General features: G+C 32.4%; 3 protein-coding genes across 4 annotated transcripts; 2 read left to right on the plus strand and 1 right to left on the minus strand.

The window, feature by feature from the left end:
- Positions 1-600: 600 nt before the first annotated feature.
- On the plus strand, positions 601-3446 carry LOC149900762 (RAB6A-GEF complex partner protein 2). Its single transcript, XM_090112505.1, has 6 exons — positions 601-993; positions 1074-1279; positions 1363-1643; positions 1945-2097; positions 2559-2745; positions 3019-3446. Exons 1-6 carry the CDS (start codon positions 872-874, stop codon positions 3222-3224), a joined length of 1155 nt encoding a protein of 384 aa, XP_089968631.1. The 5' UTR covers positions 601-871; the 3' UTR covers positions 3225-3446.
- LOC149900763 (RRP15-like protein) lies at positions 3432-4746 on the minus strand. Its single transcript, XM_090112506.1, has 4 exons — positions 4570-4746; positions 4136-4479; positions 3734-4047; positions 3432-3511 (listed from the first exon to the last, which is right to left on the minus strand). Exons 1-4 carry the CDS (start codon positions 4613-4615, stop codon positions 3451-3453), a joined length of 765 nt encoding a protein of 254 aa, XP_089968632.1. The 5' UTR covers positions 4616-4746; the 3' UTR covers positions 3432-3450.
- A 548-nt stretch (positions 4747-5294) lies between these two features.
- LOC149900764 (uncharacterized) lies at positions 5295-13675 on the plus strand. 2 transcript variants are annotated; one of them, XM_090112392.1, is made up of 13 exons: positions 5295-5578; positions 6747-6904; positions 7086-7245; positions 7604-7733; positions 8234-8520; positions 9000-9118; positions 9191-9316; positions 9616-9826; positions 10066-10171; positions 10744-10966; positions 11616-11715; positions 11792-11875; positions 11953-13675. In XM_090112392.1, the coding sequence occupies exons 1-13, from the start codon at positions 5311-5313 to the stop codon at positions 12609-12611; spliced, it is 2631 nt and encodes an 876-aa protein (XP_089968518.1). In that variant the 5' UTR covers positions 5295-5310; the 3' UTR covers positions 12612-13675. The 2 variants fall into 2 exon arrangements, with proteins under 2 accessions (XP_089968518.1, XP_089968517.1); XM_090112391.1 differs by having other exon boundaries at positions 5296-5578; positions 10741-10966.
- Positions 13676-17803: the final 4128 nt, after the last annotated feature.

The raw sequence follows: 17803 nt of genomic DNA on the forward strand, positions 1-17803 counted from the left end.
GGCACTCGGGGACTGCCGCGGTAAAGCTATTGCATGATATGCCTTCAAGCCACACCTCCGTGCCCGTCGGAGTGGGGAGCGTGAGGTTTTTTCGTTACGGAATTTCTGGATTCGGTCCCCGCGCTCAAGGCCCGCGATAGAAGCTATGCAATAGCTTAACAAAATTGTCTATTTTAGTCAAAATTTATAGTTTTCAAGAAATGGATATCACATCCAAGATTCCACTTTGGTGAGATTTTAATCAAAATAAACAAAACATGAAATGTTTTTGTTTTTTTTAAAGACCATTAAATGAGCTACTGTTCTTCGATTTACAATATCACAAAATTCTTCATAGATTTTTATATATTTGATTGATACAAAATATCCCTAGACTTTATTGATGTGGGTATTTACTTGCCCATTAATTGAGGTAGTTCCAATATATTAATTCTGGCTAATACAATATTTTATAACATAATATGAAAAAATTGTCCAAGTATTTGAGTTTTCTTTTTTGTAAAAAGATGATTTTAGAATAGATTTTTTACAGATGTATTGTTTCCACCCATTTTGCAACCATTCGTGGCATTAAAAAATTGCTCCGAGACTGACATCTACACATCATCTTTTTGTCATGGTTTGTTATGACATTTCGAAAAAATTCATCAAAATATTTTTGATTAAGTGATACGGGATACCTATAAAATATCTTATGTTTTGGTATAAGGTTTACAATAAAATGAACAATATTAATATAAAGATATATTTTACGTCATTTTCGTAATGTTTTCTTAAAAAAACATAATTTTTACACAGCAGGATACGAAACTTAAAACTTGTTCATAAATTACTTGTTTACATGTAATTGTAGTTTATTTTTTGTATCATCATGATAGAACTAGCAGCGAGACTTACGACAGGAACAGTATACCTAGCTGGTGAAGCTCTAGAGTGTTGTATTACGTTTTCCCACGAAACCCAACCTGAACATCGTGATTCGCAGAGCCATAGGTGAAAAAAATGTATTTAGACATTATACATGTAAACAATGATGTATTAACATAAATATCACTCATATTATTACGTTTCAGCGATATTTTAGAGAACTTAGCATGGGCATCTGCACAAATACACTGCTTTTTCTCAACATCCAAAAATACAAACGAAAAAACACAATCTGTTGAAAAAACTACAGCATTAGAAGTGACATCATGTGATATAGGAGATGTAGTATTTCACACCAAACCAAAAATTCTGTTTTGTGACTTAACAATACCATTGGGAGAGACCAAAACATGTATGTACCTTTTTAAAAGTTCATATTGTGTATGTTTTAATTTAAAAATACTAATATTTAATTTTTATATTATTATTCCTTAGTTTGGTATAGGGAATCTTTACCAATAGAAGCACCACCATCATACAGAGGGAATTTAGTCAAGTATTCATATAAAGTTACCATTGCTACACAAAAAGTTGGCTCACACATAAGAATGGCAAGAATACCATTCAGGGTGTTGCCCATTAGTCCAATAATGAATATGCAGGATTTAGCTGCACTCTGTGGCAATGAAACAACAGATGAATTACAACCAACCAATCCATTTTCTGAAGAAAGAAAAGTGGAGACTCCCTTGACAATGGCTTTGCAAGTTCTGCAGGTAAAATTTTATTAAAACCTTTGTAATATAGACAGGTATTTAACCCATTGAGCCCCGAACGGTCCGATCGGTCCATGACACAATAGATTTTCTATTGTGTCTGTGATTCCGGGGCCTGAGTTATTAAATTACTTTTAGACTACAAAATATTTTATTGTATAATAATGTTAATTTATTACCTTATATTTTATCATTTTCTTATTATCTCAGAGCTGTAATATTGTGAACTTTGAATAATTCCATACAACTATCATGTTATTTATTTCGGCTGAAAATCCAAATTATAATATTTTATTTACAGAACCTCACAGCAAGGAGAAGCCCCAATTCATACATGATAACCAACACAAGAGGTAAAATAGGGAGATTTTGTTTATTTAAGTCTGCTTACAAACTTGGTGAAGATATTGTTGGGACATTTGATTTTTCAGTTGGCTCTGTTACATGTATGCAGGTGTGTCATTAAATCTTATTTTATTATGAAAATTGAATTTAATATGAATAATAATTAAAGGAGGAATTAAATATTAAAAACTAGCGGTCCGCCCCGGCTTCGTGGTACATATTTACGTTTTCTCTACATAAGAACCATCCTCATACTTCAAGGAATATAATAAAAAAAGAATTATCGATATCAGTTCAGCCGTTCACATGTAATGCTGTGACAACGCAAAACAGGTTTCATTTTTATAGTATGACTATTGACTATACAGTATGTTAAAGAATTAGAATTTCGGTGCATACTACTATAGTATGTTAAAAACCACTATCTAAATAAAACAAGTGCACAGAAATTCCAACTCCATTATTCTTAGTAAATTTTTTCAAACTAATTATTATTTTTTATAACATTCACCATCATTTTTATTTATACTGTCCTTACAAATATATGTTTATTTACATAACTTCTCACAGGTATCAGTATCATTACAACCTGAAGAGGTTATGAAAAAGAGAACGCCCACAAATAATAACACCAAGGACACAAGTAGCAGATCAATGACTGTAGCGAGATATCACGAGGTCACATTGGGACTCACTCATTCACAACTAATTCTGCCTATTCCTCTACATATTACACCAGCTTTTGACACTGAAGAAGGTAAACTCTTTAAACTTGCATGAACTCAATCTTTTCAAAAAAACTTTGTTTAGAAGCACTTTAGAATCGTCTAAAGACAGAAAAATAATAATTGACCACAGTGCATTAATTCAGAGCCGTTGCGAATATGTATTGATAATAAAAAACTTTATCTTCATACTTCTTGGCAAATTTCTAGATAGTAAGTTAAAACCTGTAAAGAATTATCACCATTTTCTTTTACCAAATAGTGCAAATAGACTTATATATATAACATTTTACTTTATTTCACAGTATCTTTAAGTTGGCGATTGCACTTTGAGTTTGTAACAACCCATGAAAAGCTACTGCCTTCACCAGATGACAAAGATTGGAACGCACCATTAAATGTACCAATAGAGACAATGGTCTGGAATTTGCCTGTGAAAATATATTCTACACTACCCAAACAGATTACCCAACCAGTTGGGAATGAAGCTTATAAAATGTTGATTAAATAGGAAAATGACATGTTAATGTTATATGTTGTTATAGACAAGTAATAAGTCTGTAATTATGAAGAAACAAATGGTATATTCTATCTATATAATATATATGTATATATGAAAATATATTAAATCAAATTATACTAACAGGGACTGGTTCCATATCTTTCAACAAAAAAATTAATATATTAGTATTATGGTATGAAATAAATAATAAAAACATTTCATTAATTATAATTTTTTATTCATCCACAGATTCTTTGTCCCAATCTTTCATTTTTGCTCCCATCATAAAATCGTCCCTGGAAAAATAAATTGATATTATTTTAAAGTATGTAACTACTATGTTGACATATAAACAATTAAACAAATAATAATGTATTAATTATTGTGAAAAGCTAACATGTCATACTATTTTAATAATTAGAGCAATGTTAAAATAGTTTTTCCCAACTTGAATGGGATGAATTTAATGGGATGCTATTTCAGTTTGTTAAGATTTCTGTCTATTTTAACAAACTTACCTTAATGCATTCCATTTTGGTGTGTCCTCAGCTTTAACTTCATCTTTGAATGTTTTTGTGTTTTCATCTACAATAACAGATTTTGTTTGACCCATAAGTGTATCTAAGAATGTCCTCTTATCGAATTTTTTTAGTATCTTTTCCTTTTTGGTCTCCGTCACATCATTGCTCAGTTCCTTTTCAAAAGATTTTTGTTGATTTCTAACAGCGTTGAATAATTGCACAACACCTTTGGTAGCAATTTTTGTTAATAATCTTTCTCTATCTTTTTCTAATATATTTGGTTTAATTCTAACTGATGATTTGTCATGTTTCTGTAATAAAAATTAATACACAACTACAGAAATGAAAAGGTATTTACAAACTTAAAACTGTTTGAAAAGAATATCCAAAATATAATACCCTTTTCTTAGCTACAGGTTCCTCACTGGTCACTTTTTCTTCTTTAAGTTCAGTTTTAATATCCTCTGGCTTTTCTCCAACAACTTCAAATGATGGTTTTTCCTCCTTTACTTTTTTAATAATTTCTGAATGCTTCTTGGCTCTCGATAAAACAAGTGTCTTTTTGTTCTTCGGTTTATTCGAGCCTAGAATCTTAGCGAGGGAATCTGCCCAACCTTCATTTTTAATTAAAACGGCTTCATTGTTAGTTTCTTCTTCATCTCCACTTTCATCCTTTGTATCCGATAATTCGGCTTCATATTCCGAGTCTGTCGCTTCTCCATCGCTGGAAGAATCAGTATCCACTGCAAGAATTTCACATCATAAACATAATTTTTAAGAAAACTCGCTAAATAAATTAAATATAGTTAATGAATACAGTTGTGATTTCCTACCTGATATATTAACTTTCGATTTTGACATGCTTTCAGCCACTACCATAACTAATACTTTTCTTAGGGTTTTTACGTTTCGAGTATAATAATTCTTCTAAAAATTATCAAATTCGTGGGTGAGTTTTGAATCGAAATAGCTTCATTCAATAACCACACAATAACGAAAGATAAACTGGCACGTGGAATTGACATTTGTCAGGATTAAATTGACAAATGTCAATTTGACAAGCCGGAAATTGAAATGCATACATAAAACGGAACGAAACTTATAATTTGAACTTTTTGAACGTGAACAAACCCATTCACTACAGGACATTGGCAAAATTGTGGCAACACAGTACTGCCATAAATTAAAATATTGAATTGAATTGAATTAAAACGGAACGAATGAACACAACTAATAGGTGATGATTGATGAATAAAACTTGAGCATTGCTGTTACATAATACTGCTTACTGTTTAGTTAAAATGGGCAGATGTAACTTAATTAATACTACGTTAAATTCGTTCTTCAGATTACATTGTATGCTGATAAACAATTTCGGAATAAAAAATTAACATTGATAAAATTATCAGTTATTTTGGTTAATCCCATTGGAATTAATTAAAACGGTATAATTAATAAGATATGTATAACTTCAAATTCAAATTTAAATAACATTTCATCCTGGAAAACATTCTATACGTATACTGAAACGTTGTATGTTTTTAAAAATAAAATACAGCTGATTGTCAAAGGGGATGGCAATTGGAATTTTGGAAATAATGTCGCGTTCTATAGATCTATGTCCTCAGGAAAATGGTGGTTTCGGTCTAAACATGGCGAATATTGCGAGTCCATTACCTTATATTGCAAAGAGAGAATATGGTCTATTACCTGATCTTAAGTCTCAACTGTTTAACAGAAGGCTAATCGCTGCGAAAAACCTCTATCGTCGAGATCTTGTGTGCCATTTTGGATGTGTTAATGCGATTGAATTTTCCAGCAATGGCGAGTTGTTAGTTTCAGGTAAAAATTAATGTTTATTTATGTATTAAAAATATATATAAAGGTAAATAAGTTAAACTTAACTGGTGTATATTCTTGTTATTAAGGCTGTTAAAATAAGAACTAAATCAATAAAATGTATTTAAAGTGAACAGTAAATATTCACAATGTAGTAAATATTTGTTTTTATTACAAACATATCGTTTATTTAATATTAATTCTAATATTATATCGTTTAATTCATTTGTATATTGATAATTTTAATAATAAATATATTAATTATATCTCTTACAGCAATAACTGATTTTAAGGTTTATAAATCTTACAAAATCAATAAAGTATAATATGATACATAAATTCAAAATTCTCATTTAATAGTCAATTAAATTCTCACTCAATTAGAAATAAAACTCAGATTCAAATAAGAATATAGCTGTAAAATTGAATAATTAAAGAATAAGTTTTTACAATAGATGGAAGACTGATTTATTATGTTCAGTGAAACTTTTTCTTTAATATATAGGTACAATGTTATCTTCCTTTCACATAACTTTCAATAATTAATAGGTGCATTTTTTACAAAATAACTAGAAAATTCATTCTTTACCATAAGTGCATTTAATAAACAAAACATTCTACTTATAGAAAAGGAGTTTTATATCCTTTCTAAACAATGCAATGCAATCTTATTTATTAACAATGCTTTAAAAAAAAAAAAATATTATAACGCATTTAATTAAAGAAACGAATCTTAAATGGCTTACACACGGCCGTACGGCATGCAAAAAAAAATAGGGAAAAGTAAAATCACTAAACTAAAATGTATTTGATTTTCCCTATAACAGTTTTTATCATAAATTTACAATGACAATTATGTATTTGTGATAGTAAATAATGTTTTATTGGAATTTGACAAAATATGTTCTTTGGGAAAAGTTGTTCAGTTTTATGGGCTCATTACAAGTATTATGGGGATTTTGTTGCATTCTGTATACGTAAATATGATAATTCATATAAATACACAAATACCATAACAAAAATGTTTGTCAATAAACAATTTGAAATAATTAATAAAATAATTATCCATTTACATTATTTTTCTTTTCTTTTTTACTGACCCTACCATATGTCAGTGTCAGCTTTACCATAAAATTTTGCCCAGAGTAATTTAAAATTTGAAAAAAAATAGGTGGAGATGACAGGCGAGTGATGCTTTGGCAATTCGGACAGGCTATACTTGACTATGGAAAACCAGAGGCAATGAAAGCAGTTCACCAGTCTAATATATTCTGCCTCGGCATCACATCTGATAATCAAAAAATATATTCTGGTGGAAATGATGATGTAGTAAGTAATTCTTTTGTATCAAACAAAATTTTTTATAAACTAGATTTAAGGTTTCAGGACATAATCTGGTAATGGAACAACTTTAACTTTTAACTTGACTATTTGGAAAATAACTTGATCTTTTTATTCCTATTTATGTGAAGACTGAAGGTAGTTGAATAAAATATCAATTGTATTTAAGGTAATTGTACATGATTTGGAATATAAATGCCCCATGGAAGAGTTGAAGCACCACAGAGCAGTGTGCAGTCTAAGTATAGACCCATTTAATGAGAGAGTGATTTCCACAGCAGGAAATGATGGACGCTTGTTGCTATTTGATACCCGACAGTCTGTGCATGGTAAGTTATCTGTTTAATGCTAATATAAGGTGGTTGCATATATATATATATAATATGTATAAAATATTTCGCCGTAAGATTGATGGCCTTAAGACGTTAGAATCGAAACTAATTCGCGAAATTCAAATTGTCGAAATATCTTGCAACTTAAAGCATTCTTTTTTGCTAGACTATATCGCAGGTATGTATTATGCAGAGAATTATATTTCCTAAATTTATGTGTAGTGCATGTTGTGAGTCGATTCAAAATGTTACGGTTTAATATCTATCGGATTATTTTTCGATAGATTACAAGAGCGGATATTTATGGTGGCTAATTCACTATAAGGTTTTGATTGATTGAGAATATCTCTTTCAGAGTCATTGGTTATATCTCGAAGTCGCAAAGCTTTTCACGGAGTAATGTTCCATCCTCAACAAGTTGGGATCTTAGTATCAGCTAACGCACGCGACGGTGTTGCTTTATGGGATTTGCGATCGCCAAAACAGTGAGTTTGCTATTGTTACCAATTGAAAGTACTATTTTTCAAGTTATATATTTGTCTCTTGTCACTGCTGGTAACTAACCATTATTGAAGATGGAATCTTGGATGATTGCCAAGGTTACCTGTAATGCTTTTCATTCTATGCACATTTGCCAAATTGTTTTATAATGACGTAGGTATCTTCTGGGTGATATGTGAAGTAGATTCAAATTTACGAGCTCTTGTCATCAGAACATAAACATCCGATAAGGAATTAGGTATGTGCTGATGACAACAGCTGATCCATCGTCAGAGAAGAAATAATTCTATTTTCACTTATTGATTTTATTACTTGTCTAAGAACTTAAGAAGTTAATTGTACGATTGCAGTAATTGTTGCGCTAACATTTCTATCTGATAGTTAATATGTAAACGGTTTTCTAATAATATATTTTGACCGTAAATGGTGATTTAATTGCAATATACAACTTAAAAAATAATCTAGATCTTTTTTCTTTTTGCAGTCCAGTACTCCGATATGTTGGCAACAATGGTTCATGCCAGAACAGCATGAGTGTCCGTTTCAACCAGGCCGGTACACACATACTAGCGTTACGACGACGTATGGCTCCAGTTCTATATGCCATACAATCCCCAGAACCAGTGGCTGAGTTCTATCACCAAGATTATTATAACTCATGCACTATGAAGAGCTGCTGTTTTGCCGGAAAAGACGATCAGTTTGTACTGTCTGGCTCAGATGACTTTAATTTGTATATGTGGAAGATTCCAGATACGGGTGGGGAAATTGGTAAGCCAATATTGCTACTATTGAATGTTTAATTTCAGCACTGTTTTTTATGTCCTTTATGTGTGTTGCTATAAACAACTAGACCCACAATCACTTATTAAAAGGTTGCTAACAAAAGACCGATCGGCGTTGTATAAAACATTCATTGAAACTAGAACCTTATTTCGTGGTAATAATGATATTCAAAGTCTCTAGTAACGCTCATTATGATACTCTGCCTCATACTCACAATTGCAGAGTTTTGCTTCGGACAATTTTTGAGCATTATGGTGACTTGCAAGTCTAGTTGTTTGTTGCACACAAATATTTAAATGTTAAAGACAGATTGTAGACAGTTTTTTACGTCATTAACGACGTCTTCAAGAGGACGAATAAATGAATAAAATCATTTTTGATATAAGGTACTTGTTTGTAAATGTAATTTTCCTTAAACATACATTGAACTAAAAAATTAAGTAAATCAAATAAATGCTTTGCAGAATCAGTAGTGGAGCCACCGCATATCATTCTATACGGACATAGGTCTATCGTTAATCAGGTGCGCTACAATAACCACTACTGCCTAATAGCATCTTCAGGTGTCGAGAAAATTATAAAGGTTAGTATTTTTTTATCATTTACAAGTAGAAGACTATGACCTGTTTTTAATTTTACGTTATTTTATTAATAGGTATGGTCTGCACTTGAATATCCCAAAATGAAAGGCACATTACTTGAAGAGGCGCAGGGCTCGGACAATCCGCGAGAAATATACAGCCATGAGGACTATGTGTCGCTCGTTCATCACAGTGGTCAGGTTAGAAATGGCTATTTATTTATTACAAAAAATAAAATTTCTTTTGAATTTTATTATTTTTTCTCACTTCCTTAATGTTGAATATTCTTAAAGTCAAAACACCTTGAATCCATCATACCAGTATAATTCGGTATATTTTTCATTCATATGCAAAATAAATATCTGATATTGGCCAAAATGGTACAGTTTATTTCTTTAGATAAATGAATTTTGAATTCTATCTATTGATACACCCTAAAACGTTTGGAAACAGGAACAGGCGTTTTGGAAAGTTTATCAATTACAACAATTTTTTACAGTACATATCGCACAACTACGCGCAACAGTCGACCAGCGAGGACCCTCGTATGATGGCGTTCTTCGATTCCCTCGTACAGCGCGAACTGGAATGTCTTGCAGAAGAAACTGATTCGTTGGACGGCTCCAGTTCTGGGTCACCACAAGCTCATGACTCTGATTCCAGTACTGACCATATTGTGGTGGATCTATTGCCTCTGCCGCCGAAGAGAGGTGCGTATATACATAAAGCATATGCCAATGAACAAAAAAATGATATATTTGAGATGATAAATTACACTTTTTAGGTTTTGTACACTTGTGTATTCATACAATTTTGGCATAGTAAATACGCAAATAAAAAAATATCTCCCAAACTATGCATGCTTCCCGCGAAATATATTAAATAAAATAGTTTTACTTTAGAAGGTTAGGGAAATTTTATCATGATAATATATTATTGAATTTTCCAGCTGCTCAAAACGGTAATAGGAGTCAGCGATGTCCAAATAGACTGGCGCGATTGATCGCATCGCGATATCCAAAGAGTTCACGATCTCAGAAGAGAGGATCGCTAAGGTATACAATTGTAGTAGTAATGCAGTTGTCTACCCCTCTCCTTTATAGTTCCAACCTATTCAGTTCATTTAGTATATGTCCTTACAATTTTTCCTTGTTATGAAATTTAATTCTGTATTTAAACTACACTGCTATCGCTTGGTCGTTACAATACACAGTGTAAGGTTGGGTAAAACCTTTTCTCCTTATCTTTTTTGAGTTATTTTTACAATAATTGTTATTGAAGAAAAAGAAGAATGAAAGAAGAGAATTGATCATCAAGATTATCATAAACTTAAAAAAAATAACATAAGTTTACTTGTTAAAATTATTTAAAAGTTGTTTTTTCTGTGATTAAGGATTAGAGGTACGACTTTATTGTTTTCCGTTTACAAATATTATTATAAAAGTTTTTTTGATTGTTAACCTGTGTTCAGACAATACTGTACACACATAATAAATGACAAGCATACATTGGCCATTATAACAATATAATACATCAACTATTCTTAATACAACATTAGCCGTACAAATTTGAACCTTATCACAATTCCATACGTGTTAATTTAGTGTACACATCACATTGTCAGCAGGCGCAGCAAGCAGCCGCGCTCGTGCATGAGCAAGTCCGGCAAGATATCGGGCGCGAGTTGCAAGGGCAAGCGGGCGGTGCGGCGCGCGCGCGGGGTGCGGCGCGGGGCTAGCGGTGCGCTAGCGGGGCCAGCTTTGCCCGCGCGGGCTCGTTTGTCCGCGCCGTCCAGCGAGCGGACCGACTCGGATGAGCCAACGCATTCGATCTATCGGTCTGCTGGCAGGGTGAGTGGGTGTTTTGGTGCTTTACCGATTGAGATAATATTACTACGTATGGAGGAGACACCACGAACAAAATCTGTGCGCCATTTTTTTTGCGCTAACTAAGTTTTAAAAATTATTATCTAGTTAGGTACTTACCGATAAAAGTTATTCCTTTGCACTTTTCCGTATGTGCAATATCGTAACACACACGAAGGCATATTTGATGCGTTTCACTTTAAAACAAATAAAAAATGAGCGTGCAGTTACGCCATATGGCGTATGTTGAGCGGAACATAAGTGATGTAGGCGGTGTCGTCTCCATATGTATATCTCAATGGCTTTACCGCATTTCTCGCTTCTGATTTGCCTCTGATTTTGGTGTGTGGGTGTGTGTGTAGAGGCAACTATCGCACTATTGATAGAGTCAGTTCATGTCTCTTGCTGTGTATGTTAGAGCGAGTTTTATTTTTAAGGATTTTTTTTACTTAATTTCTAGTCTTAGTACATAGTAGTTTTTTTTTATAGTTATAGCAGCTAATATGGTATAAAAAAACCATATGTCTAATTGAATTATTTTATTCTTTAAAAATATCTATACTTTTATTTTCTTAACTTTGTATATTAATTATATTTTTGTGAGGATATTTACTACTATATTTCTATATTTCAGATAATACGCCCTCTACGACGTCGTTTAAGTCTCACACGCTCCTCAAAGCGGAAAAGTAAAGTTAGCAGTTTTAGGAAAACAATGAATTTAAGGAGTAATGGTAAGAGAAAAAATGTTTTACTTAAAAACAAATAAATTAAGGTGCTCTAGATTTAATCGGGTATATTTTATTCCAGGGAACACAATAGCACAGGACAGTAGTGACAATAACAATATTTCAAATTTTGATGAAAATTTAGCTTTACCCAGCACAAGTACAGGTAAGCTATCGACGGATTTTGTTTTAAACATTAGAAATACATCATTATAATGTCTAATAACGAATTATTAATTTTAGGATATAGGGGTCAAAGTTCATCAGCGCTTTTTAGAATAGCCGAAGTCGATTCTGACGACGACCAATCAGTAAGCAGCCGACCCATATCCCCTCGAAATCAAAACAACAATCAAAACATTCCTACAAATTTAATAAGCATAGTCCCTACACCAATAAACGGATCAAGGGACTCCTTAGGTGACTCATTACGGGTAGAACTTCCCAGTTCTGAAAGCGCCCACTTACCTCAACCGCACGAAAATCGTTTACGTATGAATTTAAGGCGGTCCAGAAGAAATGGACGGCATAGTTTGCAACGTTCAGATTCCAGTGAGTCGCCTACACCCAAAGACGCGTCAGAACGGGCTTCAACATCCATTCCTGAATGTTCCTCACCCAAAGTAGGTTACAATAGAACGGTTGCGCGACTGATGAACGAAACGAATGAAAGTGAGTTGGAAAGCAGTTGTAGTACAGAAAGCAGTCTGTGGCCGGCTCCACACACTCTCGGTACTCCAGATAGTGGTGTGGGCACCGTTGTAGGGAGTAGCACTAGGAATAACCAACCTCCCAATGATGATGTGTCAGACGATCCAGAATATCAGATACTTAAATTTCGACAGCGCGTTAAAAAAGCGCGAAGGAATTACAGAAATCACATGGACTCAGACTCTAACTGAACTAGTTGGTAGATAGGATTTGTTGTAACATTTTTTCACTTTGATACTCTTGTATCTAGCTCTCGAAACTTCAATGGTGTTTGTAAAGAGGACACGGTATGTTGTCTTTCAATTTTTCATGTTGTCATTTTTCCGTAATGGTACCTATTAAAGAAAATGAAATGGAATTTGCATGACTTTATTTAAGTGGTATCATGTATGCGATAAGATATAACTTAAATTATTTAATGTAAGCACATGAAACCGTAAAAGCATGTCGCCGCACTACGTGTGATATTAATTAGTCAGATAATATTTGTAAATGTGTTATGTATTTCGATGTATTGACGTACATTTTTATTACTGGTTAGTATGTATTTAAAGTGAATTTTCACATGTTGGTTCAAGAAAATATGGCTATAATATCTTTGTTCTACTGATGCTGAAATTGTGTTGCCTGAAATCGTTTATGTAATAACTTTATGTGGTTCTATTCGTCCATCGAATTTTTAATTTTAATTGAAAATTCATTTCTATGACATGACCTTTGTTCGGGTTTTATTATGTTTGATCCTATTATATGAGATATTGAAAACTATGATATCTTCATGATATTTATTATCCATTGTAAATAGTATATTAAGTGTCGACTAGATATATAGGTACAAATTCGTGTTCTTATCGTTATTTTTTTTTTCAATGTTATGCGCTATATATTTTCTATAATTCTGTAATACATTTTTAACTTTCCGTACTAAGCGCGTACAGGATGACGATGAATGACAACATAACAACAATATGGTACATAACAAGCACCAAACTTTGGAAAAAATAAAATACAAGCAAAATGTGATCTTTCTCTTTATATAGCACGAACATTTTCTATGTGTAATTGTCTATGTAACTTATATTAATATAATATAATACAGACTTTGCTTTTGGTGGTAAATTATTTAAGAATTGTGATGTTATCAAATAGTAATTAATTATAAATTAGTATATGTTAGTTTGTAAGGTATGCCAATGTTCCCTGAAAAGGTTGTTAAATAATATCTGTACTGATAAATATATGGATTTTAAAAATATATTGGTGTTTATGAAATGATTCTCAGGTTGTCAGGCAATGTTAAATGAAGGTCAAATAATTAAGTTTATACTTTACATCATTTGATAATTACATTGAAGTGAATATACAATCCCAATGCATGAACTTATTACAAAAAAAAAACAACACCACAACAACACACAGACACGCAGCAAAAAATAATAATTTTGTCTTCCTCTTGTCTGGCTTTAATATAAAAACTACTGGACAAATGTTGATTAAACTTTTTTGTTTTTAAATATCTATTCGACCTCTGCAACATGTATCTAAGATGATCTATATTTTTTTTAATAATTTAATGTGTATTTGACGCGCGCATGAAATTCATTAAATGTATTAAATTATGTACCTATTACATGATCAAGGTGCATGAATATAAGTATTCATATCTAGGTGTAGTTAATAGCAGTAGATATCGAGTCAGGATTCATTATCAAAATCACCTGGATAGTATTCTGTCAACATTTTTAGAAGTTCCAGGAACATTCTCGCAACGCATCAAAAATTTTGATCAACTACCTATTGCTTGACAAATGTTTACCATCCCCGTTTTCCAATTACAGAGCATACATAATGCGACTCAGTGCCGCACAATGCCGAATTATGCTGATGCTTAATTGGAACGTGAAACGCACCAGCAGGTTGCGCTAAGTCGCGCTAAGTTCAGTGTTGAAAAAAAAAATATTCATAGAGTTAGCAATAACCTCATTAATGTGTAAATAAAGTGGTAGGTATACATAATAATTGGTTGAAAAATATTTACGGTTATTTTAAGTAATTTGGATTTTGATTTTTTCATTAACATTTTTTTCAATGTTTGTACCTTCATCCATACTTATATTTTTTTTTAACACAATTTGAATTTAACTTTGATTATTTCGAAAAAACTACAATGAAACGAAAGCTTTAAAATTTTTTCCAACAATTAATAATTACTAACGATAAATCGATTGCACGCATCAATTCACGCGCATTACTTTTTCTAGTGCTCGATTGTGCGAAGCGTTGCTGTAGTTGGAACACAGAGTTGGAACATTCAACGTTAAGCATTATGCCGCATAATGCGCTCTAGTGCTGTAATTGGAAAACGGGGTATCTTCACCAAGAATGTGAGGCCCTCAGGCAATATTATTGCTCTGAGGTGAGGCGTAGAGGGAGAATGTACTAGAGATCACATCGGCGTATACCCGAACGAGATGGCGAATCCTTACGTCAATGTTGCCAACTATTACAAAAACTTTTTATCCTGAAAAACTGGCAAAATATCTATAAATGTTTGGGTATTTTTTTGTAAGATAGGTTTATGAAGTTAAAAAGACAGATTTGTCCGGTGTCCCAAGATTTTGTTATTTATTAACTTAACTAGCGACCCGCCCCGGCTTCGCACGGGTGCAATGCTGATACTAAATACACTACAGAAAAATTATGAACGTTGTATATAAAAACATAGCGGCCCCGCTCCGGCTTCGCACGGGTATAAAATATATAGCCGGGCGGCTGGCCGGTACCGCGGCAAACGCTACGTCCCGCAATTTTTAAATCTATACTAATATTATAAAGAGGAAAGGTTTGTATGTATGTATGTATGTATGGTTTTCACGCATAAACTACTGGGCCGATTTTGATGAAATTTGGCACAACCTTTTATTGCGAAATATGTACCACGGGCGAAGCCGGGGCGGACCGCTAGTATATATATATATATTCACTGTTGTATTGTATTGGTTCTTTTTCCACACCACCTGTGAGGTAAGAACCTTAGGTGCGTTTTTTTTAAAGAGGTATCCCCAGTAGGCCTAGTCCTCCTTTTTGGCATGCATCAATATCTGGAATAAATCGGACATAAGGTAGTTTATATTATATCTTATTATATAATTATTATATATAATTATAATATCTATTTATATTATATAGAAAAAAATTTGGACTTTGTATGGAAATCTGTCAGCTGATTAGCGAAGTTTCCTTACAAAGTCCAATTTTTTTTTACAAATTCAGCAAAGTTGTAGAACAAAAGTTGTTCAGTTTCATGAGTAGAAGCTCCTGTCTAAATTTTTCAAATGTCTTACCTTTCACCTTGTATATCTATATCAAATGAACAATGTATTCAAGGTATTTAATTGGTTAAGTATTAATGCTGTATTGGTTAAAATCGCTTCGAAAATTAGCCATTATTTGTCGTAAAAAGTAAATGACAAAAAAAGTTATTGTCCATAAGAGATAGACATATACCATCGCGGACTTTTCTGTAGACCTTTTCAATGTGTATAATACTTAGTACATTATTTTGATAAAACTCGTAGGGTTCAGCCAGCGTTTGCAATGTAAGCGGAAAAAATGTAAATTTTTACGACATCACATTAGAAACCTCAAAAATAACAGTACTTCTCCACTATTTAATGGGTGTTATTATACATATAAACCTTCCTCTTGAATTACTCTATCTATTAAAAAAAACCGCATCAAAATCCGTTGCGTAGTTTCAAAGATTTAAGCGTACAAAGGGACATAGGGACAGAGAAAGCGACTTTGTTTTATACTATGTAGTGATGACTAATACAAACATAAAAAAATCTTATAATTAAGAGTTAAGGATGGTGTTGAATCCTTGACCTTCAAAATTATTGACCTTTAAATAAAATTAACTTGTTATAAAAGTTGCGTACCTTGTCATCCACCTCAGACATTTTTTTTGTTGCATAGTGCATCCTAACTTTTATATATTTTCCGCAGATGGATTTAATTAAAAGTGAATAGTGACAGTCTAAAAATAATTGATTTTTAAAATGATCACTTATTCTTGAAAAAGATTTTCATTAAGGCATCTTTTGAGACATTCTTGAGAAATAGTATGAAAATAATTTTTCTTACTCATATCTCTATTTTGACGGAAAATTTTCTCACTAAATGTACAAATGGCAACTACATCTTTACTAGGATATTGCAGTCCCCCCTTGTCTTTTTTATACAAGAAACTTTTAAATTTATCCGCAGTCAAAACTGACGTACAATCAGGACACTTAAGTTCTTTTTTCAGTTGACTTACAACAAACCCTGCGATATAAATAATAATTTGTTTCGAAAATTCGGTCAGTTTACTAGGATCACTTAAATAGTCGTGGTCATCCATAGTGCGGATAAAATCAATGTCACGTATCTCAGAATCATCAGTTTCATCTATTAGTTTAATTCTTTCTGTGGTTTTATTTATTGCAATTTCCGGTTTGGTATATGTTAGTATATTTATTTCCTGTAGAGGAATGCAATTACCTGTAGTGATGTGTTTAAGTTCACCATGGACTAGCATCCGTTTGAAAGCGGATTTAAATTGTTTGGCTGTAGGGTTATTGTTAAATCCACCTTTAGCCCTAATCGCGCTAAAGAAATACTCCAAGTGATTTTGGCTAAGCTTATACGTACACAGAAATTGTAAGGATTCACTTCTGGCATAATTTTCGTATAGAAAAATTATCCCTCGTATACAAATCATAAAGCCCAAAAATCCAGTCTTTCGGTTTGTATTAAGGATGGGCATGCCACCTAAATGTAACTTCATTAAATATTGATATATTTGTTCAAGAATCAATTTAGTATTTAAAAAGTTTTCCCTCGAATAGAGGTTTTTTATGTGTATATGCATTCATATTTCTTGAATTTAATATGTCAAACAAGTCATTTATATTTTTAATAAATTCTACTGTAGCCTCCGAATTTGAGAAATTATCTATTTTAAGTTCTTCGTTACAAAATTCTATGGCATCAGCAACAGAATTACTGAAAGTCTGAGCAGCCAACTTTACTTTCATGATCTGTTGCCTAAAATTCATATGAGATCTTTTCAGTTTATTAGCTAGGTGAAGTCCTTCATTTTCCTGCAAGTCAATTAAATGTTTGATGTATTCCCAGGAAATAGTGCGTCCCTGCCTATCAATGATGGGTCCTTTCTGAGCCAAAGTATTCCGTACTAATTTAAGCATATGTGATGGATCTGGGTATATAATAATTTTTTTGTCACCTACTTGGAAAGTAGGATCTATTTGAGTATCTTGTAAACAACACCCTAATAATTTAGCCATTGCAAAGTTTGTTGGACAGCCATCGAATGTAA

Source organism: Colias eurytheme, chromosome 18 (assembly GCF_061535395.1).
Source record: "Colias eurytheme isolate Ceu_HAF_F1 chromosome 18, ilColEury1 Martin Lab GWU primary, whole genome shotgun sequence".
Classification (NCBI taxonomy): domain Eukaryota; kingdom Metazoa; phylum Arthropoda; class Insecta; order Lepidoptera; family Pieridae; genus Colias; species Colias eurytheme.

Excerpts from the sequence above, each read along its gene's own strand:
- LOC149900762 (XM_090112505.1), top strand. The coding sequence starts at position 872 with ATGATAGAACTAGCAGCGAGACTTACGACAGGAACAGTATACCTAGCT. Across the intron at positions 994-1,073 it reads CGTGATTCGCAGAGCCATAG|CGATATTTTAGAGAACTTAG; the intron begins GTGAAAAAAATG and ends ATTACGTTTCAG. Across the intron at positions 1,644-1,944 it reads TGGCTTTGCAAGTTCTGCAG|AACCTCACAGCAAGGAGAAG; the intron begins GTAAAATTTTAT and ends TTTTATTTACAG.
- LOC149900763 (XM_090112506.1), bottom strand. The coding sequence starts at position 4,615 with ATGGTAGTGGCTGAAAGCATGTCAAAATCGAAAGTTAATATATCAG. Across the intron at positions 4,480-4,569 it reads ATCGAAAGTTAATATATCAG|TGGATACTGATTCTTCCAGC; the intron begins GTAGGAAATCAC and ends AAATTCTTGCAG. Across the intron at positions 3,512-3,733 it reads CCAAAATGGAATGCATTAAG|GGACGATTTTATGATGGGAG; the intron begins GTAAGTTTGTTA and ends TTATTTTTCCAG.
- LOC149900764 (XM_090112391.1), top strand. The coding sequence starts at position 5,311 with ATGGCAATTGGAATTTTGGAAATAATGTCGCGTTCTATAGATCTATGT. Across the intron at positions 9,827-10,065 it reads GCCTCTGCCGCCGAAGAGAG|CTGCTCAAAACGGTAATAGG; the intron begins GTGCGTATATAC and ends TGAATTTTCCAG. Across the intron at positions 11,716-11,791 it reads AATGAATTTAAGGAGTAATG|GGAACACAATAGCACAGGAC; the intron begins GTAAGAGAAAAA and ends ATTTTATTCCAG.